The sequence below is a fragment of the Myotis nattereri genome, assembly GCF_964212035.1.
Source record: "Myotis nattereri genome assembly, chromosome: 13".
NCBI lineage: Eukaryota > Metazoa > Chordata > Mammalia > Chiroptera > Vespertilionidae > Myotis > Myotis nattereri.
This window is the reverse complement of record NC_138088.1, coordinates 58,662,868-58,685,108: the sequence shown is the minus strand read 5'-3', so window position 1 is coordinate 58,685,108 and position 22,241 is coordinate 58,662,868. Positions and strand designations below refer to the sequence as shown.

The following is a 22,241-nucleotide window of genomic DNA, read 5'->3' as shown; positions in this document are numbered from 1 at the left end:
CTTGTGTGTGCTCGGAAGGTGAGGCCATGAAGCCACGCGCTCCACGGGCTGCCACCTGCCATGAGGTGATCCTCCATGTCCCTCCTCCAATGCTGGCTGTTAAGGGCTGGACACCATCCCACCACCCGGACGCAAAGGCTCGAAGCTCAGGGGACCGGCCTCCTGGAGTTCAGGGCGAGGTCAGCACCCGACTGGTCCAGCCCTTAGGAAACCAGGCCTGGAGCCTGAGGACGCCAATGGACAGTGTCTGTCTGGTTTCATTTTTAATCCTCACCTGAGGATATTTTCCCATTGATCAGAGAGAATGAAGGGAGTGGGGGGAGAGAGAGAGAGAAACATGGATGTGAGAGAGACACATCAATTGGTTGCCTCCTGCACGTGCCAGACCTGAGCCGGGGATCCAGCCTGCAACCGAGGTGTGTGCCCTTGACCAGGAGTCGAACTTGTGACCCTTCAGTCCAAGGCCCACACTAACCACTGAGCCAAACCAGCGAGGGCATCTGTCTTTTATTTTTAATCCGGACTTCACAAGTTGGAGACCTCAGGAATTAGTATAAGTGCATTTATGTGTGTGTGTGTGTGTGTGTGTACACTACTCACAAATTAAAAGCAAAATAGAACTATGCTGTTGCTTTGAAAATGGTCAGTTCAAGTGAACTCTCAACGATGAATGCGTTCAGTTCCTCACTTCCGGGCCTCTTACTTTTACGTTTTGTAAAAAATTGTTTCTCAAGCCATTGGACATAGTAAGGAACTCCCCTAAAGTTAAGGAAAGGGAGTAAATGAAGGTTTTTTAAGATGTCTCTTCTTGTTCTAAATCACGTACAGCTGGCTGGAGTTGCTAGTGACCCATGAACCAGAAAGTCACGGTTCGATTGCCCATCAGGGCACATGCCCGGGTTGCGGGCTTGATCCCCAGTGTGGGGCGTGCAGGAGGCAGCCGATGAAGGCAGCCAGCCGATGGATGAGTCTCTCTCATCACTGATGTTTCTATCTCTTCCTCCCTGAAATCAATAACACAAAAATCGCTCTGTACATCACCACTGGGGAAGGAAGCTAAGAGTTCACTGACGAAGTGTAGCATGGCCAGGTGTTTGTGTTCGGGGGGCAAATGGTTTGATGGAGGCGCTGCTGTGGGACCCAGTAGAACAGGGCAGCAATGCTGCAGCATCACCATGGCAACGGGGGAATAATGGCCCCGGTTGCGGGGGGGTGGGCCGGAGGCAGGGAGGGGGACTAAGAGATCTCAGAGCCGGTTGCAGGCGAGCTTGTCGGCCGTCTGCAGCAGAGATGGTTTTCGGTGATTGTTTCAGAAATTCCTCTTCACCAGGAAATGAATGAGAAGCAACGTCTTGAGAAAAGAAAGGGATTTGCAGACAACTGACGTGACCATCGACGTCACGGAGCAGGGAGGCGGCGCCTGGAGGAGCTGCTGTGACGCACTGTCTAGTTTTGTTTTTCAATCCTCACCGGAGGGTGATGCCTCGCGGGCATCGTCGGGCCCAGGAGCCGCTGGGAGCCGCACAGAGGTCCCGCCACACAGGACCGTCTCTGGGACGTTGCTGGTGCCTCTTCCCTGGAGGCAGAAACGACAGGAAGTGCCTCTCCCAGCACCGTCCTCGGCACAAGGCAAGTGCCCGGGACACCGCACTTCAGAGTCTAGGACAGCGAGGGCGCCAGAGCCTGGGGCTGGTGCGGGACGGATGGCGTTAAACACACACGAAGGCAGGCGTTGCCGCCAGCTGCGCTCCAGGCCCGCCTGCTTCGGACAGACTTGACGCCGAGTCTGTCTGCCCGGGGCCCCTGTGTGGTGCCTGCACCGCTAGCCGCGTCCACGCTGCCGCGATGTTCGACCCACTGAACGCGAACTAAAGACGCTGTTGAGGACCTCCCGCTTTTCCCCTAGAGACGGAGAGCTGGTAGAGAGGCAGCTGTGGGCTGCAGTGTGGGGAGACCAGGCCTGAGCATAGAACTTGGGGTACGTTTCCCTTTATGTTTTAGGAAGCGCCGTGGGAAAAAAGGAAACAGGTGTTTTTGATATGAGACTTCCACACTCCCAAGCAGCGGCCTTGCCAGAAATAGAATGGCTCTTCTGCGGAGTAGGAAAAACAAGAATAAAAGACTTTTATATCTGTGTGTGTGTATTATTGATTTCAGAGAGGAAGGGAGAGGGAGAGGGAGAGAGAAACATCAACGATGAGAGAGAATCATGGATCAGCTGCCTCCTGCACGCCCCCTACTGGGGATCAAACCCACAACCCGGGCCTGTGCCCTGACTGGGAATTGAACCCTGGCCTCCTGGTTCATAGGTTGACATTCAACCACTGAGCCACTCGGGCCGGGCAAAAGAATTTTATCTTTAAACCCCATTGGGGGCAGGAAGTAATAATAGGTGTCCTTACATTTTCTTCAATTCAGGTTACATTTCAACTTAGCTTTGCCTCGAAAGCATTTTTAGAAAGTGCAACACTAGCTGTCACTTATATTTGAAGACGAAACACGGAGCCAGGGGAGTCAGGGTTGGGGTTGCCCTTGCCCTTGTGGGTGCTGGGTGGCTCCCCCCATCCTCCTCCTCACGGGCCCAGGGCACCCGGGTCCTGATTGCCCCGCGGGGATGCTGGCAGCAATAGCCAGGGACCTGCTTGCGTGACTCCCAGTAGCCGGACTGGATCGAATGCCTCCTTTCTCACAGATTTATTTGAAATTAAAAAAAAAAAAGTCACAGCCGTGCTGGTTTGGTTCAGTAGCTAGAACGTCAACCTATGGACTGAAGGGTTCTGGGTTCGATTCCGGTCAAGGGCACATGCCCGGGTTGCAGGCTCGATCCCCAGTAGGGGGCATGCAGGAGGCAGCCAATCCATGATTCTCTCTCATCATTGATGTTTCTATCTCTCTCTCCCTCTCGCTTCCTCTCTGAAATCAATAAAAATATATTTTTTTAAAAAGTCACTCCACCTCTGCGAATCATAAATTTACGTTCGATTTATGTTCTGCATTTCAGCTAGAAATGAGCAATCTGTCCAATCGCTTTGCCCCAGATGCTGGGCTCTGGTGTGTAAGGGCATCGCCTGAGGGCCGGCAGCTGCGGGCCCGGGAAGGTGGTGACGAAGGAAACGCCACGTAAATAATGCGTTGCCTTCCCGCGACAGCCTGCGTGGAAATGTCCGTCTTACCCGCCCGCGAGACTCCGTGCTGTGCACAGGGGTTTGAACGAGTCGGTCACCTAGGGGCCCCCCGAAAGCCGTGCTCTGGGGGTGTGCATGGATGCGAATGGGGACTTCCGGAATGTTCCTTCCGTCGTTGGTTTAGGTTGTGAGAAAAGTGCATTTTCCAAAGGCTTTTAAATGCTCATATCTCATGCTGCTCCTCCCCGAACGTGCGGGCGAGGCAGGGCAGGTCCGCTCTTCGGTGAGTTTGCGTGTGAGCTTACACTGCCCGCTGGGAACATCCAGGCAGGAGGTGGGTTAGTGGTTTTGTGCAAGTGACTCAGGCTGCTTTTATGTCTTCCTCTTCTTAAGTTGCTATTTAATGTGTAAGCACTTTCTCTTTCGCTTAAAATACAATAACTAAATGTTTTGTGTGTTTTTTTATCCTCACTCGAGGATGTTTTTTCCCATTGATTTTTATTTTTTATTTTATTTTATTTTTTTAGAGAGAGAGTGGTGGGAGAGAAAGAGAGAAACATGGATGTGAGAGAGACAGATCAATTGGTTGCCTCCCACACACGCACCCTGACGGGGGCCAGGGATGGAGCCAGCAACCGAGGTATGTGCCCTTGACTGGGAATCAAACCCGAGACCCTTTGGTCCATGGGCCGGCGCTCTAACCACTGAGCAAACTAAATGTTCTTGAATCCAAGAGATCACGCTCAAAATCTTGGACGTGCATCTCTCACCTCATCTGCAAATTATCCGGGCGTTTTGGGAAGCGTTTGCCAGCAAGGCTGGCTCGGCGAGCGTCCGACACGGCACCCGGACGGGGGGACTCTCACTGCGTCCCTTTCTCCTTTCTCTCTCGAGCTGCTGCTGTGGCCAGAGGCTGCGTCACACTCCACGGCCGTGTCCTCCGGAGAACGTGTGTTTGCAGATGTTCAGATTACTTGTCCGTGGCTAATCGGTAAACTCAGACACCGCTCCCCTACCCGTTATTTCTGGAACCGACGGTGCAGCAGGCCTCCTGCTGAGAAAACCGGGAGCCTGCGTGAGAAAAGGGGCTCTTTTAGCCAGTGTATCCCCACACGTCAGGCTTTCCCCGGGAGGGGGCCCCACACGCTCCGGCCCTTCACTCAACGACGGCCGGGCAGCCCGCGTTCCCGGAAGGATGCCCCCAGCCCCTTGGCTCACTGCCCCACAGGCCCAGCAGCGTTGAGACCCTGTGTCTGGGCGGTGACAGTGCCCAGGGCAGGAAGCTGGCACCCTCGTCACTCTGAGCCCAGCTGGAAGGGGCCTGTGCGTTCGGGCCCACAGAACACCCGGATAGATCTGGAGTTCACATGTTTGCTTTGTTGTGTTTCCGCTAAAAGTTAACTCTTTGCTGTTAGGAACATGCATGTTCCCTGCATGTTCAGGGAACACGTCATCGCATTCGCCTGTAATATGCGAGGGCTCCGTGCGGCCGTCGGAAGGCCCCAGGAGGCTGGTCTGGCGCTGTGTTCTCCCGCCTGGGCGGCTGCGCTGGGGAGAGGGTCCTGGGAAGGCAGCCTGGAGCCTCTTCGTGTGTATCTCACCCCCGCCCTGCAGAGCGCCGCCTGCGCAGCTCGGAAGTTGTCCCTGGGTTTCCTGGGATTTAAGTCCTCCCGCTCCCGGTCCCGTGGCGTCTTCTTGCCGTTTCTCCTCTGGGGGCTCCCGCGTCTGTACATCAGGCCCCGAATCCCGGCCCCCCTCCGCTGAGGAGCCACCTCGTGATGAGACAAACTGAGAACGTGCCTTCTGTGTCCTGGCCCTGGACCCCCGGGCGGGGCTGGGGGTGGGGTGCGGGGCCCTGGGGAGACAGCGTGGGAACGCCCTCAGAACAGGGCCGGTGAGAAGCTGGGAAAGTCAGCCCCTGTTGGCAGAGCAGCAGGAGGCAGCCTGATGGCGTCTGAGGGAAGGAGTTCCATCAGAGGACATGACCGAGGACCCGGGGCTGGAGAGGCGTCCCGCGGTCCATCCCCTTTCCTGCCGGTGAATCAGCGCCCTTTGCAGAGGAAGCTGGGCCCTCCTGCCCGGTGTCTGCAGGCTGCCAGCCGGCGCTGCCCGGAGGGCGTCCAGGCCGTGCCCCCGGTGGCCACGCTCCCAAATCCGGAGCGGGTGTGTCCGCCGAGCGCGAGCTGAGTGGGAACGAGACTGGATGTTCGGTTCCCGGACTGTCCCCCCTTGTTTGTTTGAGGTGTGACCTCGCGGTGCTGGGGAGCAGGGGGAGCGGCCGTCCCAGGAGCTGGGCGGGACAGGGTTTCCAGGAAGCTTGGATACAGGCGGCCACCTGAGAGCTCCCAAGGGAACCTGGGTAAGAGGATGCTTCAGGAGAAGTGGGGGTCGGGCCCGCCCTGAACTCCAGGGGCCCCCGGGATGGGAAACTGCCGAGGAGGGAGACGTGGCAGTGGGCGGGCTGGCAGGAGAAGTCAGGGATACGGGAACCTGGATGCAGGAGGTGGTGCCCTCGCCTGTTCATCTCTGTCTTCCCAGCTCCTGGCGCCCCGCCTGGCGCCCCACTTGGCACCCCGCCTGACACATGGCAGGTGGTCAGGCTGTTGCTTCTGAATAAGTGATCTGAACCAATGGGTGACATAACATCAATTCGTTTTGTGATATTTGTGGACAATATGTCTTTTTTCAAATATACACTGAGTGGCCAGATTATGATGCCCACCCCATCAGTACAATGAAGTGACTCAGTTATGCAAATAATAATAATAATAAAACCTTGAGAGTATTGGCTTAGGAAGTTTTCAATATTCAGCATTTTGGGAAGTGTCAGTGAAGTACTGATGGGGTGGGCATCATAATCTGGCCACTCAGTGTATTTGTACTGATTTCAGAGAGGTAGGGAGAGGGAGAGAGAGAGAAATATCAGTGATGAGAGAGAATCATCGATCGGCTGCCTCCTTCACGCCCCACACCGGGGATAGAGCCCACAACCCAGGCCTGTGCCCTGACCAGGAATCAAACCAGACCCTTCAGTCCACAGGCCGACCTGTCCACTGAGCCACACCAGCGAGGGCAGTGGACAGTATACCTCATGTGTGATGTTTGTCTCTCTACAAACACGCCTGAAAAGTGGCGTGGCTTTGGCTCAGACACCGGGTTCAAGTCCTGGCCCATCCCTTTCGCTCTGAGGCCTGGGACGGTGACTGTCTGTGTGAGGTGGACTGTCCTGGGGCGGAGCGGCCGAGAGGAGGTGACTCTTGTAAAGCGCTCGGCGTGTGCCTGCCCGTGCCCAGGCCCCGGCCTCACTACCTCTTCCCTCTGGTCTCCTGATTCCGCAGGAGAGCAGTCATTTGGGAAACCAATTTAAAACGTCAGCCATGCTCTGGGAAAACAAACTCTCCCAGATGTTTTCTGATGCATTAAAAAATATTGGCACCGCCCGTTCACACATGAGCCAGGAGGTCACGGTTTGATTAGCCAGCCCGCGGGCCGGATCCGGCCCGTTTGAAATGAATAAAACTTAAAAAAAAAAAAGACCGAACCCTTTTATGTAATGATGTTTACTTTGAATTTATATTAGTTCACACAAACACTCCATCCATGCTTTTGTTCCGGCCCTCCGGTCCAGTTTAAGAACCCATTGTGGCCCTCGAGTCAAAAAGTTTGCCCACCCCTGGATTAGACACTGGTCAGGGCACAGGCCTGGGTTGCAGGCTCGATCCCCAGTAGGGGGCGTGCAGGAGGCAGCTGATCCATGAGTCCCTCTCATCATTGATGTCTCTATCTCTCTCTCCCTCTCCCTTCCTCTCTGAAATCAATGCAAATATATTTAAAAATATATATCGGTACTGTCGATGTTAAAGGTGTGCTCTGTGGTTGGTATTTTAAAACTATCCCGTTACATTCAAGCTAATAATAGTGTAAAAAGGGCGGGGAGGGGAGTAGAAGGCGGCACACTAATGCCGGGAAGCAGCTTTTAGGCGTAAAATTACTTTGCTAGAAAGTCAAGTACATTTTACTCCGTCCACTCGGGGCCTAAGGGCTGGAGGGCCACCAGTGCCTTCAACTCAGAGCGAAAGGGATGAGACCCAACTTGGTCGGTCTGCACCGTGCCGCGTAACTGCTAATAGCGGGATCTGCAGCGTACACCCGCCGTGTCATTCGGCACAACGGGGCCCACAGAACCTAAGGCTAGGACTTCCTCAGAGAAGTGATTACTGCAGAAGGGGTGAGGTGCAGACACGGGAAGCCTGTGTAGGGGCCCCTCGTGTCTGCTAGACTATTCGTCTATAGCACCATTTCCAACACCCCACCGGCCCCCATGCCAGAGCGTCTGCCCGGTCCATGGGAGGAGGCTGTGTCCTCTGCCCAGGTGTGTGACTCAGTTTCCTCATCCGTGCGGTGAGGGTGATAGTGGTCCCAATCCCTTGGCTGCCAGGCGGGGGGCGGGGCCTTTTGTCCTAAAGCACAGTCTGTGGTCCTGAGATGCTTTCTCGCTGTTGAGGTGAAATTCACATCCCATCGTAGGAGCCATGCTCCAGAGTACGGTTCAGGGGCGCTTCGCACAGGCACAGTGTTGTGCAACTATTGTCTTCACATTTTCATCACCCAGAGGAACACCCTGTACCCAGTAAGTGGTCCACCCCCACCCCCTGCCCCGAGCTCCTGGCCGCCACTGTCTCTGTTTACATACATCGTCTGGATATTCTCCATCAGTGAATCAGACGGCACATGGACACTTGGTCTGGTCCCTTCCCCCCAGCCATGTGTTTGAGGTGTCCGTGCTGCAGCACGTGTCGATCCTTCCTTCTTTGCGCAGCTGAACAAGACCTGTTGTGTGTATAGACCACTTGTTCGTGGGCTGGCCATTCATCAGCTGCTAGACATTGTGGTGGTTTTCGGCCCTTGGGCTCCGGTGAGTAAAGCTGCTACGGACATCCGTGCACAGGTTTTTGTTTCAATACCTGATTTCACTTCTTTTGGGCATGTACCTAAGAGTGAGGGGATAGCTCATTGTGGTTTTAATTTGCATTTCTCTGGTGATTAGTGATGTTGAGCATCTTTTTAAACGTCTGTTGGCCATCTGTATGTCCTCTTTGGAGAAGTGTCTATTCAGGTTTTTGGCCCATCTTTTAAATTGAGTTAATTTGTTTTTTTGGTGTCGAGTTGTATAAGTTCTATATAAATTTGGGGTACAATATTCCACAAATCAATAAATGTGATACATCGCATACACAAAACAAAAGATAAAAGTCACTTGATCATATCAATAGATGCAGAAAGTGCTTTTGGTAAAATTCAACACCCATTTATGATAAAAACTCTCAGCAAAGTGAGAATAGAGGGAACATACCTCAATATCATAAAAACCACATGTGACAAACCCACAGCCAACATCCTACTCAATGGGCAAAAACTAAAAGTGCTTTCCTTAAAATTAAGAACAAGACAGGGATGTCTGCTTTCACTGCTTTTATTCAACATAGTTCTGGAAGTTCTAGCCACAGCAGTCAGACAAGAAGAAGAAATAAAAGGCATCCAAATTGGAAAGGAGGAAGTAAAGCTGTCATTATTTGCAGATGACATGATACTCTATCTAGAGAACACTAAAGACCCCACCAAAAACTACTGGAACTGATAAATGAATTCAGTAAAGTAGCAGGATACAAAATCAATATTCAGAAATCAGTGGCATTTTTATACACCAATAATGAGCTATCCGAAAAGGAAAGTAAGAAAATAATCCCACTTACAATTGCAACAACAACAAAAAAGGTATCTAGGAATAAATTTAAGGATGTAAAAGACCTGTGCTTGGAAAATTATAGGATAGTGAAAAAAGAAACTGAGGCGATACAAGTAAGTGGAAGCATATACCATGTTCATGGATAGAAAGAATTAACATCATTAAAATGTCCACACTACCTACAGCAATCTATAGATTCAATGAGATTCCTATTACAATGGCAATGGAATATGTCATAGAACTAGAACAAATACCTATTCCGAACATTTATATTGAACCACAAAAGACCCCAAACAGTCTCAGCGATCTTGAGTAAGAAGAACAACGTTGGAGTAATCATGCTACTTGATATCAAACTATACCATAAGGCCGTAGTCATCAAAACAGCATGGTCCTGGCATAAAAGCAAGCATATAAATCAATGGGACAGAATGGAGAGCCCAGAAATAAAAACATACCTTCATGGTCAGAGGAGGCAAGAACATACAGTGGGGTAAAGACAGTCTATTCAGTAAATGGTATTGGAAACATTAGGCAGATACTTGCAAAATAATGAAAGTAGACCACCTACTTGCACCATACACCAGAATAAACTCAAAATGGATTAAAGACTTCAATCACGGAACCATAAAAATCCTAGAAGAAAACATAGGCAGTACAATCTCCAACGTTTCTCACAGCAATATTTTTTCTGCTGTTTTTCCTTGGACAAGGGAAACAAAAGGGAAAAATAAACCAATGGGACTACACCCAACAAAAAAGCTTTTGCACAGCAAAGGAAACCATCAACAAAATGAAAAGACAACCCACTGAGTGGGAGAAAATATTCGCCAACGGTACATCTTTTTGCTTTTTTGATGGTGTCCTCTGATGCACAAAAGTCCTTCAGGTTTTGGCGGAACCGGAGCGAAGCGGTGAAGAAACGTGCATCACGCAGAGAAAGTCCTCCCTTCTTCATCCTCGTCCAGGCATCCTCACCCTCGGCGAGGCCCTCGGCTTGGCCCTAGCGCGTCTTTACTGTCTCAGCACCTGCTCATGTCGCTTTTTAACAGGAAACGAGCAGGCTTTAGCCCAAGAGCCTTGCACAGGGCCAGTGGTTAGCAAGAATTTCAAAACTCATCTTTCCCCATCTTCACTGAGTTGCTTGCCAGGGTCATCTCTCTTGGTGGCTAGTGATGCTGGTAAACTCTCCTTACACTACTGATAGAGTTTCCTTTTAAATACGATACATGTATTTGATTGTCTTAGAGAAATGAGTGAATGATGTTCCAGAGCTTGCGAAGGTGGTAAGAAAATACCAGACTGTGAGGACTTGCTGGGGGCCCCTGGGCACCCGGAGCAGGGGTCGCGGAGGGGTGTGTGATGGGAGGCAGGGCGATGGGAGGTGCTGGGCAGGCCAGCATGATGGAGCAATGGGGCTGCCGCTAGTCAGTCCTGGGTGTGTCCCAGGAGCTGTACTGGGCACAGCAACATGAGGCGAAGCAGACCTTGAACTTTGGGTGAAGAGACAGAGCAAGCGAAGGTTGTCTGAGCGAAGACTGTGGCAGGATGTGGTGACCGATGGGTGTGGGACACGAGGAGGAGGAGGTCCTACAAGCTTCTGGAAGGATCCCGTAGTCAACAAAGGGGAAGACGGGCAGGCAGGGAACGAGAGGCCTCCTAGAAATTTCGCCACAGCTCTCTTAGCTCAGCGTCTGCATCGGTTTCCTGTGGCTGCTGCCAACCACACGCACAGCCTCGGTGACTTCAAACCACAGGCGTTTATTCTCCCACATGTGGGAGGCTGGAGGTGGGAGGTCAGGGCATCGGCGTCTTTGCACGGGGTCTTGGAAAAGGTCAGTCTGTCTTCCTCCTTAGGTCTCCTTTACTTACACAGAGCGCTTCACCTCCGACACGCGGGCCGCCGTATGTCTGGGCGTTTTCCCCAGCAAGCCATCCCCCGCGGCCCCGGCTGGGTGTCCCACAAGTTAACTCCACTCTGACCCTGTCCACTGGCGAGAGCATCACACCCCACAGGTCAGGTCTCAGCCCCACAAGACGGCCCGCCCACTTCAGATGCCACTCCCCGGCAGCTGGTCACCTGTGCGTTGACTGATGGGCTGTCGACCCGAGGTTCCCACAACCCCTCCTCGGGTTCCAGTAATTTGCTCGCGTGGCTCCCAGAACTCGCAGAAACCCTCTGTTTATAAAAGGCTGCAAGGAAGGACTCAGATGGGCGGCCCGGAGAGGAGCTGCATGCGCCAGGGGGAGTTGGGGGGGCCACCCGCCGGCTCATGGAAGTGCTCACGCGATCTGGGAGCTCTCGGGACCCTGTACTCTGGGGGTTTATGGAGGATTCGCCGCGTAGTCATGTTGGATCAGTGACTCCATTTGCAGCCTCCTCCCTCCTCGCGGCCATAGCGGGTGGTGCTGAGAGTCCCACGCCCCTCATCAGGGCTGGGTCTTCCCGGGGACGGTGACCTGCCCTCACCCGGGAGCCGCCCGGAGTCTCCTCATTGGAACAAACACTCCATCACCCGTTACAAGGGTTTCAGGAACAGGGGCAAAGGCCAGACAGTAAAACAAACGATGCTTTCAGTGCTCTTATCACTTAGGAAACACCAAGGGATGTAGGTGCTCTGCGCCAGAAACGGGAAGAGGATCAAATAGATACTTCGTGGGGTTTGGTTAATCCCCGCCTGAGGGTATTTTTCCATTGATTTTTAGAGAGAGAGAAGCATGAGGGAGACACATCAATTGGTTGCCTCCCGCACACGCCCTGACCAGGGCCGGGGATCTAGCCTGCAACCCAGGTACGTGCCCTTGACTGGAATTGAACCCATGACCTTCAGTCCGTGGGCCGACTCTATCTACTGAGCCACACCGGCTAGGGGATTCTAAGTCACAGTGTCACACATGGCCTCTCTTCTCATAAGGGCACCAGGCATTGCATTTAGGGTCCTGCCTGGTCCACGAGGACCTCGTGTTGACAGCCACCCCTGCGACAACCCGTGGGCAGAAGGTCACCTCGTGAGGGTCCAGGTGGACATGAACTGGGGGCAGCGCCGCTCAGCCCCGTGCAGCATCTGTTGCAGTTGGCTGGCCGTCCCTTTCCACCGAAGGCCTTAGGGGCAGCAATTACACCGCTGGGTCTCCCAAGACCACACCTCGTCCACCCACCTTCTCTCTGGAGTTCTGACCTCAGCTGGAGTCTGCGTCCCCAGGTTCCCAGGTCACGATGTCACAGACCTAGGAGAACGCTGGGAAAATCAGAGCATTAAAAACAGAATGAAATGAACTAACCAGAGCACAAGGATTATGTGCGTGACTGCGGCTCGGCACCTCTCAGGGACTTCCCTGCCTTTGACTGGAAGAATCTCCGTGTCCTGCTGTCTGAGCCGAGCAGAAACAGGAGGTTGCTCGTCTTTGAAGCTCGCAGGGTAGTCGAGTTGCACTTGAAACTTCCCTGCGCGGAGTGGGTAGACACCTGCCCTTCCTTCGCGTTCAATGGCCCCGCCATCCAGCAGGGAGGTCAGCAGTCACGGGCGGATGAAGGGATGGAGAAAGCCGACACCGGGAGCTGAGCCCAGGCCACAAAGCGCTCTTTCACCAGGAACGGGCTCTCCTGCCGCTCCCTCCCCCTCCCTGTCCTCGGGTTTCAGCTACAGGAGGCTCTTGGCCCACAGGGACTTCAGAGGGGACGCAGCTCCCGGCCTCGCAGCCCTTCCCTGCCCCGAACATTTCTAAACAGAACTGAAAATCTCAGAAGCGCACGGCCCTGTGTTCTTCTCACCTGACTTCCTAGCAGGTCATGACGGTCATTTCCTGTGAGGTTTCTTATCTTCCTTTCTCTCTTTTCTTTTCTTGGAACTAGGAATTCTCGAAGGCCACGGGTTCTGTGACTGTGTTGATAGGTATTTAAGGAGATGCAGCAGGTGTGTGTAGAGGCGTTGGTCAGTTGGGGGAAAAAGCTGATGGCAGGCTCTTTCTGGCAGAGCTCCTGGCCGTTTCGCTCACGCGTCGAACAGATATTCACTAAGCCCTCGCTTTGTGACGCGGGGTGTTTCCAGGGAAAACCCAATTACGATGAGGACTCCCAGGCCCGCCAGATGCTGACACCCTTAGTGCCCACGCAGTCGGCGGAGGTCTTCTGGGAAGGAGGAAGGGCTAAAGTAAATATTTTCAGTACCTTTTTGGAATTTACAAACATTGTGTCCCTCCGTCCTGAAACGAAATGTTTTCCAGTTTAGACCGACTCCCATGTTCACCCCATTTGTCCTGATAAAAGTCTGACCGCATTTCAGAATAATCCCCAGGTTTGAGTCCAGGCTTTGCCATTTTACCTGCTGTGTGGCCTTGGGCAGGTGACATAACCTCTCTGATCCTCAAAGCTCTCAGGGGCTGCTAGGGGGTGAGGGCCACGGGGTGTGATGTGTGAAGTGGGCGGGCCAGTGGTTGAGTGTCGACCTATGAACCAGGAGGTCCTGGGTTCGATTCCGGTCAAGGGCACATGGCAGGTTGCTGGCTCAATCCCCACTAGGATTGAAATCCCCAATGATTCTCTCTCACCAGGGATGTTTCTATCTCTCTCTCCCTCTCCCTTCCTCTCTGACGTCAATAAAAATATATTTTTTAAAAACCTGCTCCCTCCCTGGGCAGCGGGGTGTTGTCCCCACGCCAGGGAAGGGCTGTGCACGGCCCCTTCCCCCCACTTCCTGGCCTCCGCTCCTCCCTGCCCTGCACTCTCCTTTTCTTTCTCCTTCTTTCTCCCCAGCTTAGGCTCCCGAAACGCAAATGTCAAAGCGTAGCGGTTGTCAGCAGTCGGTTTATTAAACAGCTGATAACTGATCCGTTACGCGGGAGGCAGGCGGTAGCAGGCGTGGCCGGGACGGCTGCCGCGCCATTAGCTGCCCCGCTGCGCCCACTGCCCTGGCACCTCGTTGCGTTGCACACTCGGAGTTACAGTCCGCAGCGCGTTCATTTTCACGCGTGTGCAAGAAGGCTGCCCTGGGCACCGCGCCCGATGCTGAATGGGAGATGCTGTTTGCTTTCCAGTTTCTCGCTCGCTTCAGCAAAGTCCATCGGGTGCAGAATTTCTTGACATGGGTGGAGATCATGGACCCACAGGTTAGAAAATACAACTCCAGGCTGGGACACGGGCGTGAGGGTGCCTGTTAGGAGGATTGGTGCACCTTTCCACGCTAGCTCCTAGCTCGTGCTTCCACCTACCGAAGGGAGAAGGAAATGGTTAGTGTTGGTCCTGGCGGGTGGGGTCGGTACTTGGCGGGGGAGGGAGGGGTGCAGGCGCCAGCAGCCGCGTTTCTGCAGGGACCCTGGGAAGATGCTGGTGGGAGGGCCGCCTCTGGAGGAGGAGGGAGTTAGGAACACGACGGTTTAGGGCCTGGGAGCCCGTCCCAGCAGGTGTGAGTGGACGATCCTATGGCTTCCCGCCTGCGCCACCTGCTGGTCTTCTCTGGCATTGCTCCCGGGTTTCCCGCGACAGCGCATGCGTGAGACAAGAGTCCGCCCCGCCCCGCGTCGCCTTCCAAATTCGGGTCCAAGTTGAGCCCATAAAACAAACCGTGCAATGACAATACTTTCATCACGCGAAACCCCCTTCTTGGATATTCCTGTCACTCGGGGCTTGCTCTTTCTAGCAGCACGTTGTCACGTGTCTGTCTGCCCCGTTGGGCTCTGAGCATCCGGGGGACACCCTGTACCCCCAAGGGGACCGCAGTTGGCTCCCAGCCCAAGGAGGAGCTCAGCAAGTCCAGATGCATCCAACGTGCCAGGAACAGGCCTCGCCCTGAGCATCAGGAATGTGGCTGTCGCGGCTCCTCCCACCAGCTCAGAGCAGAGCCTGGGCCATAGGAGCCACCTGTGTCCCCCCCGCAGGCACAGCCCGCAGATCACAGAGGAGGAGAGAGGCTGAGAGGCAAGACACTTGCCCCGAAGGTGGAAGGGCCCAGGTGTGAACACGTGTGTCTCGTGCACCGGGCTGGCTGCCTCCTGAGTCTCCCAGGGAGTCGCCAGGGCTGTTCTAGGACAGTAAGTAAGCACCCTGGGGACAGCTCTGAGGTCACCATCACTCGGGAGCCCAGGCGCCCAAACGCTGCCCTCCCTGCTTGCTTTGCTGAAAAGCTCCCCCCAGGCAGGAACGCAGAGACCTGGACACTCAGGAAGGAGGCCCAGCCAGCTGTCTTCCCACAGCCAGGCTGGTGATCTGGGTTTCTGCTCAACGCAGGGGTCGTCCTGCGCACCTACGATGTGCTGGACACGAAGAGGCATCACTTCCTGCCTGTGGAATCCCCAGCACCCAGGATCTGTGTTGAAAGCAAGGAATGGAACAAACTTTCAAGTCGTTTGACGCCAGCTGCTCCCCACCCCCACTGTGACCCGCAGACGTTCTCACCAGGGAGGGCTGGTCTCCCTGTCGGAGCAGACATCCCTTCACGGCAGCCGCATCCCCTGTCCACGCTCGACTAAGCGAGCCCTCCCTCCGTGCTCTGTGTCCAGAAGTCACTCTGTAAATATTTGCTGAATGAATGAACAAAACAAATCTCTGTTACCGGCTCCTGGCCGTAGCAAATCAGTGTTTCTTTAAACATTTGTGAGTGCCGGGATGTTTCCCAGTGTGAGACCAAACCACCTGATGAACGAGGCTGCGTCTCCTCCCAAAGGGGACTCTGGTGCGCCGCTGCCATCACTTCCTGCAATTGGGTGGTGCGGATTGGCGTTTACCGACGGCATCAGCCAGGAGCACCGCGGCCCCGGAAGTGCCACTGCAGGGGTTTAGTGGCACCAGGCGGAAGCTGATTGGTTAGCGCGGTGGTCGGCAAACTACGGCTCGCGAGCCACATGCGGCTCTTTGGCCCCTTGAGTGTGGCTCTTCCACAAAATACCACGTGCGGGCGCGCACATACAGTGTGATTGAAACTTCGTGGCCCATGCACAGAAGTCGGTATTTCGTGGAAGAGCCACACCAAGGGGCCAAAGAGCCGCATGTGGCTCGCGAGCTGCAGTTTGCCAACCACTGGGTTAGCGGGTCAAACGGGGCAAAGAGAACGTTCTCCCCGCAAAACTGTGCGTAGAGGAATCACGGAGTTGCCTGTAGAGCTGACTTTTTGTGGCCAAATAATGGGTAGGATCTCTCCTAGGAAACCTGTTGGGGTCATTTAGAAATGGGGGGGATCCTATTTCTGAGTGCCACGGGGGGCTGGTGGGAGGAAGGACTTAGACAGAAGTGAACATTACAGGGTGGAGCCTGTTGAGACGAGCAGTCCTATAAGCAGAGTCCCCTCCGCGACCCCTCCGGCAGGAGTGGGGTGTGTACCCACCGTGGCTGGGGTGTCTGGGGAGGGAGGGCCTGAAGCCGGAGAGTTCTTTTCTCCGTTGCAGGTTGGAGGTAAATTTCTTCCAAATAACCAGAGGTTGGTTATAAATAATTCATGCTCATTGTTTGGCCCAGTTAATGTTTTCCGGGGGGAGGGGGGGGCAGCTCGTTCCTTCTTGAGGGACAGTGACACCCCCCGCCCCTCCCGGCTGGGCTGGCCCGGCTTCTGCCCTAATTAGCTGTTTACCCCAGAGGCCTGGGCGGGAAGGTGGATTTATTTTTAATAAAAGAAGATTAAAAGCGGTGCATCCGAAGCATATTCGGGGAGAGGGAACCAAATTAAAAGCTTCCCCAACCGTGGGTAGCGGTGGGCTGACAAGGAATTGTTTCCCTGGGAATCACTGAAACTTCTCTCAGAGTCTGGAGCACCACCAGCCCCACCCAGTTTCAGATTCGTTTGTTGAGTTGTGCGTGCGGGTGCTGGTGGCGGAGGCCTGTCCACCCGGGGAGGGGCAGCCACGGGCCAGGCCGTGTGATAAAGGAGGCAGGAGGGACGGCCCGGCCGGCAACGGGCAGCATGGGGTCACCTGGCACTCGGCAAGCCCAGGTTCCAGCCGAGGGGCCGATCCACGGCCACGCAGGCACGCAGGCTGCACCCGGGTGTCCCAAGAGAAGCCTCGTCTCCAGCCTGTACATGGCCTCTCCCCTTTTGTAACTATTTCAAACTAATTTAAAGCCTTTTAAAAATCATAAGCATCCTAGCCGGTTTGGCTCAGTGGACAGAGCGTCAGCCTGTGGACTGCAGGGTCCCGGGTTCGATTCCGGTCAAGGGCATGGACCTCGGTTGCAGGCTTCCAGCCCTGTAGGGGGGCTTTCGGGAGGCAACCAATCAATGTGTCTCTAAAAATCACTGGAAAAAATATCCTTGAGTGAGGATTTAAAAAAAAAAAATAAACAAAATCACACACCTGCCTCCTCCTCAAACCCAAGCACGTCCACTTGTAGACATTCGTCCCTGGAAAATGAGGAACATTCGTCCACAGAAAGACTGTGACCCAAGTTCATAGAAGCTTTGCTCATAATGAAAAAACAGCAGCAACCCAAGTGCGTACCCGGAGGAGAGAGTGGACGGGCAGTGGTGGCCACGCAAAGGGCAGCCCTCGGCTCCGGGAGGTCGGTCCCGAGGACCCAGCATCGGGCTGCTCTCCCTCCCGCTCAGGCGTGTAGGTGACACACGTCACAGGTGGCTTCGAGGCCAGGAAGCCTTGAATTCCCAGGGACACTGTAGGCTCACAGCCAGCCCGTCACGTACATTATCCTCAGACGCTTCCAGAAAGGAGCAGGGATGTTCTTAGCCACCTTTCCAGATGCAGGGAAGCGGGGCTCAGCGCTCACCTGCGGGCAGGTAGGGATGCGGGTGTCGGCACGGCAGGTGGCCTCTCTGGACACAGGAGCAGCCACAGAGGAACTTCACCCACACCTGCCCCCTGCAGTGGTCACCGCCCTTCCGCTCCGCCACCTCCAAAGGTCAGTGTGGCCGGCAGCCCCGGGAGAGGCCTGGGAGCAGGAGCACCATGTCTGCCTGGCCCTGCCTCTGCCCCACACGCGGCTGCACCACCCCCGAGCCCAGCGGGAGGGCAGCGTGCTGGGCTCCGGGCCCCTGGCTCCCCGAGTGGCCACGTGACCTGCTGAGCTCAGGCGCCAGGAAGGCAGGGTTCCCGCCGTCAGCTTCTGGTCTCTTCATTCCCAAGCAGGAGCCCCCACGCTGGGAGACCTGGAGACCCTGTGATCGGCCTGTCGTCCTGCCAGCCCTCATGCCCTCCTGCCGCACCCCAGGCCGGGCCACCTCACCTGGGCTTTTCCCCCTCCTGCCTCTGCCCCTCCCGGGGCGCCCTTCCTGGTCCATGTCCCCTCGGGTCACAGTGGTCCTGGGATGTGCGTCCCCCTGTCCGCCCTATGAGACCGTCCTGTGGTTAGCGACCTACAGGGCTCTCCGGCTCCTGATGGCAAACTCCGCAGAAGCAGAAATAAGGCCGGTCCTGTCCATCCTTGTCCCTGGGCCCCTCACTGGCCTGGCCGGGGGGCTGTGTGGGCCTCCGTTTGCGTTGTCTCGAAGCCACCTGGTGACGTGTGCCACCTACACGTCTGGGCGGGAGGGAGAGCAGCCGATGCCGCATCCTCGGGTCCAGCCTCGGCTGCTCGCCGCTGGGGACAGAGTGGGAGGGCCGGGCGCTTGTCGGGCCGCAGGCTTCTCTGCAGCACTCGGGCCGTCACTGTCCAGCTGACAGGGCGCCTGCAGTGAGCCCGCCGGGTGGGCGTCCACTCCAGAGATGGGGAGTCACCGGGCCCCCAGGACACCTGGAACCAGGCCACGACCAGCCCCAGGGTAGCTGCCCACCAACGAGTATTAAAAAGGCATCGGATGGGCCTGGCTGGTGTGACTCAGTGGTTGAGCATCAACCTATGAACCAGGAGGTCAGGGTTCGAGTCCCGGTCAGGGCACAGGCTCGGGTTGAGGGCTCCATCCTCAGTGTGGGGCATGCAGGAGGCAGCCGATCCATGATTCTCTCTCATCATTGAGGTTTCTATCTCTCTCTCCCTCTCCCTTCCTCTCTGAAATCAGTAAGAGTATGTTTATTTTAAAATTCGCCGAATGGAATAAAAAGGCAATTCTAATCAGAACGGGAGCTGCCTGGCTTTTGCTGGGAGCAAAAGGAACGTCCGCTTTGCTGCAAATAAACTGTTTTGGTCTTCTGGGTTCCGGAGAGCCGATGTATTTTATCCCCCAGCGGCACGTAGGGGTTGTAAGGGTCCGGTAAACTGATTCAATAAAATGGTGAGCATTCACGGTGGAGCTCACTGCTACCCCACGCGCTATTTTTGTCCTGATTCCTATCTGTGCTTGTCAGGTGGCTGGTGAGCGCCCTTTGCGGGTGAATGTCCAGGGCCTGACAGGTTGGTTGGTCTGGCAACATAATTGCTCCAGGAAAGGGACTTGGATGGTGGGCCGGGCTTGAATTCTGCGAGGTGCAGTGCCCTCTGCTGGCCGTCCCAGGAAAATCACTCGGTGTTAGGTGCCTGATAAGTGATGACCTTTGTGTCAAGAGTGTTGGCCTCCTTTTCAATTGGTCAACATTAGGGGAGGGGTCTTTTCAAATGAATGCACGTGACTAGGAATTCTGCATCTACGAGTTGTGTTAAGCCAATGAATACTCCCTACCTACTCAATTCCTCTGTAATTTACTCAAACATATTAAAAGTATTGTAGGCCGGCGTGGCTCAGTGGTTGAGCGTCGACCTATGAACCAGGAGGTCACGGTTTGATTCCCTGTCAGGACACATGCCTGGGTTGCGGGCTTGATCCCCAGTAGAGGACGTGTAGGAGACGGCCGATCCATGATTCTCTCTCATCATGGATGTTTCTATCCCTCTCCCTCTCCCTCTCCCTTCCTCTCTGAAATCAATAATATATATATATATATTAGCCATATTCAATAGCATATTTTTAAAAATATATTTTATTGATTTTTTACAGAGAGGAAGGGAGAGGGATAGAGAGCTAGAGACATCGATGAGAGAGAAACATCGATCAGCTGCTTCCTGCACACCCCCTACTGGGGAGGTGCCCGCAACCCAGGTACATGCCCTTGACCGGAATCGAACCTGGGACCTTTTAGTCCACAGGCTGACGCTCTATCCACTGAGCCAAACCGGTTAGGGCTTAGCAGATTTTTTTAATGCAGTGAGAGGACTGGGCTGGGCTTTCAAATGATTACTCGGGCTCTGGAGTGGGGGGAAGGTGGGGGCCTGGGGGCCTGTTTGCACAGCTCTGGAGGGAGACAGCAAGGCCTGCTCTCAGACTAAGAGCTGGGGTGCAGGCTGTGGTGTGGCCGGGGGACAGCAGAGAGGACGCCGTGCAGGTGGCCTGGCCCCCAGCTGAGACACGGCTGTCTCCCCCACTCCTTTCTGAGCCGGTGGTTCTTCCTCAGGGGCTGGTCTTCCCTGGGCCGACCTCTGCAAACTAGAACTACTGGACCACGTTACGGCGGGCACAGCGCCGTGTGCCTAGCTGTCAGCAGACGATCGTCATGAGGACACGAGAAGGAACGGGGACAGGCCTCTTTGGGGTCTGGGAAGCGGCCTCTCAGAGCCCTCGATCGTGTGGTGTTTGGGGAGTTTCTTCTTCCTGGGCCCCTCCGCGTCCTCATTGCCGCCCTCTCCCCCTGAGCAGACACACAGACACACAGACACACAGACACACAGACACAAAAGGAAATTAACCCGGACAGCAGGACCCTGAGGGCCTGGGAGGGTTCCGGGGGTTGCCAACCTGGCTTGTCCGAGGGAGAAATTCCTGCCCACGTGCAGAACAGACTGCGCCCCTGTGGTTCAGGGCCCCCTCCCCCCAGCTCAGACTGAGGCATCAGTGCTGCCGAAGCACCCGCTGCCACCCGACCCAGCCCACCCGTGTCCACCTGGGGGAGGGGCGTCGCCTGAGCCGGTCCCTGCCTCTTACAGGTTCGCCATGGAGCCCTTCTGCCCGCTCCTGCTGGCGGGTTTTAGCCTGCGGCTCGCCAAGGCTTTCACGGTCAACGAGAGCACCCCAGCTGACAGCAACTGGACCTCCACAACCTCAGGTAAGCGCCCTCCGCCCCTTCCCGGCCGTCCCCCCACCCCCACCCCACAGCCGCCCGCCAGCCAGGAGCTCACAGGGCCCTCCAGGGGCCAGCCTGGCTGAGACGGGAGGAGGGAGGCGGGCTGGCTTGTGTGAGGGGTGAGGGGTGAGGTGCTTTGGGCCTGGACGCCTAGAAAGGCAGGCTGCCTGGGACAGCCGGTGGTTCATTCATTGCCTGGAGCCCAGCCCAGGGCTCAGGAGGCAGCAAATAGAAGCCCCTGCTGAGGGCGCTAGGGCTCAGCAAAGGGAGGCAGGGACCCCCTGTGGGGGCCCATTCAGACCAACCCCAGCCAGAGCAAACACTGGCAGCCACCCAGGTCCTTAAACAAGGACACAACAGTGGGATGAAGAAAGACTTGTTAATATTTTTAGATGAGATATTGGTATACCGGTTAGGATTGTTTTTAAAAATAAGAACCCTTACCTTTTAGAGACTCATGTTAAAGTATTTACACATGATAGGATGTCTAGGAGTGACTTGAAAAAGAGTAAGTCCGGAGGAGGCGCTGGGGGAGGGGGGGGCGGAGAGGAGGTGGGCGGGGCTACAGATGAGCATGCTCAGCCTTGTCCTGAAGAGAGGGCTGGGCGGCCCACGGGTTCATTATTCTGTTCTCTCGCCTATTTTTAAAAAATATATTTTTATTGCTTTCAGAGAGGGAGAGGGAGAGAGAGAAACATCAGTGATGAGAATCATCCATCAGCTGCCTCCTGCACGCCCCCTACTGGGGATCGAGCCAGCAGCCCCAGCATGTGCCCTGACCCAGAATGCAACAGTGACCGCCTGGTTCATGGGTCGATGCTCAACCACGGAGCCACACCAGCCGGGCTCAGGTCCCTAACTTTCCATTCCCAGGACCAGATTCTGTGTAAGACATACACGTTGCAGGTGCGCATGTGCACAAAATGTGCATGAGCACCGCACACACCTGAGTTTGGGGAGAAGGCTGCTCCAAGGTGACCATCCAGCCCGCCCCCCACCCCGTCTGAGCCACACCCGTATTGAAATGAAGCAGACACTGGCTTCGGCATTTCCTCTCAGCCTCCCTCTCGGGAGCAAGTCCTGCAGGGACAGCCTGGCCTCCGAGGTTTTTCCTGGCCCATTTGTTTTTCCAAGTTGTATTTGGGTTGAATCATTTCCAATGTCTAAGAATCAGATAACTTTACAGGAAAATGTAGATTTTTCTTCTTTTGCAAAATTGGAAGAAGTGGGCACTTGGCCACTCTCCGCTGGGCCCCGGGGGCGGGGCTGAGAAGCGGCCGGGCCCGCCCACCGGTGCCCCTGCTACCTCTGCCCCAAAGAGGCCGCCTGGCACACAGCAGACACCCCGAGGGGGACGCAGCCCCCTCCCGGGGCCTGGTCAGCCCCGTCGTCGTGGAGGACGA

General features: G+C 55.2%; 1 protein-coding gene across 1 annotated transcript in view; it reads left to right on the top strand.

Moving 5' to 3' along the window:
* Positions 1 to 22,241, top strand: part of PTPRE (protein tyrosine phosphatase receptor type E) — a 65,771-nt gene that overhangs the window by 4,941 nt on the left and 38,589 nt on the right. The window contains exon 2 of the mRNA XM_081104747.1: positions 20,702 to 20,820. Coding sequence (XP_080960873.1) covers positions 20,702 to 20,820 — 119 coding nt within the window. The remainder of the gene's footprint in view (positions 1 to 20,701; positions 20,821 to 22,241) is intronic.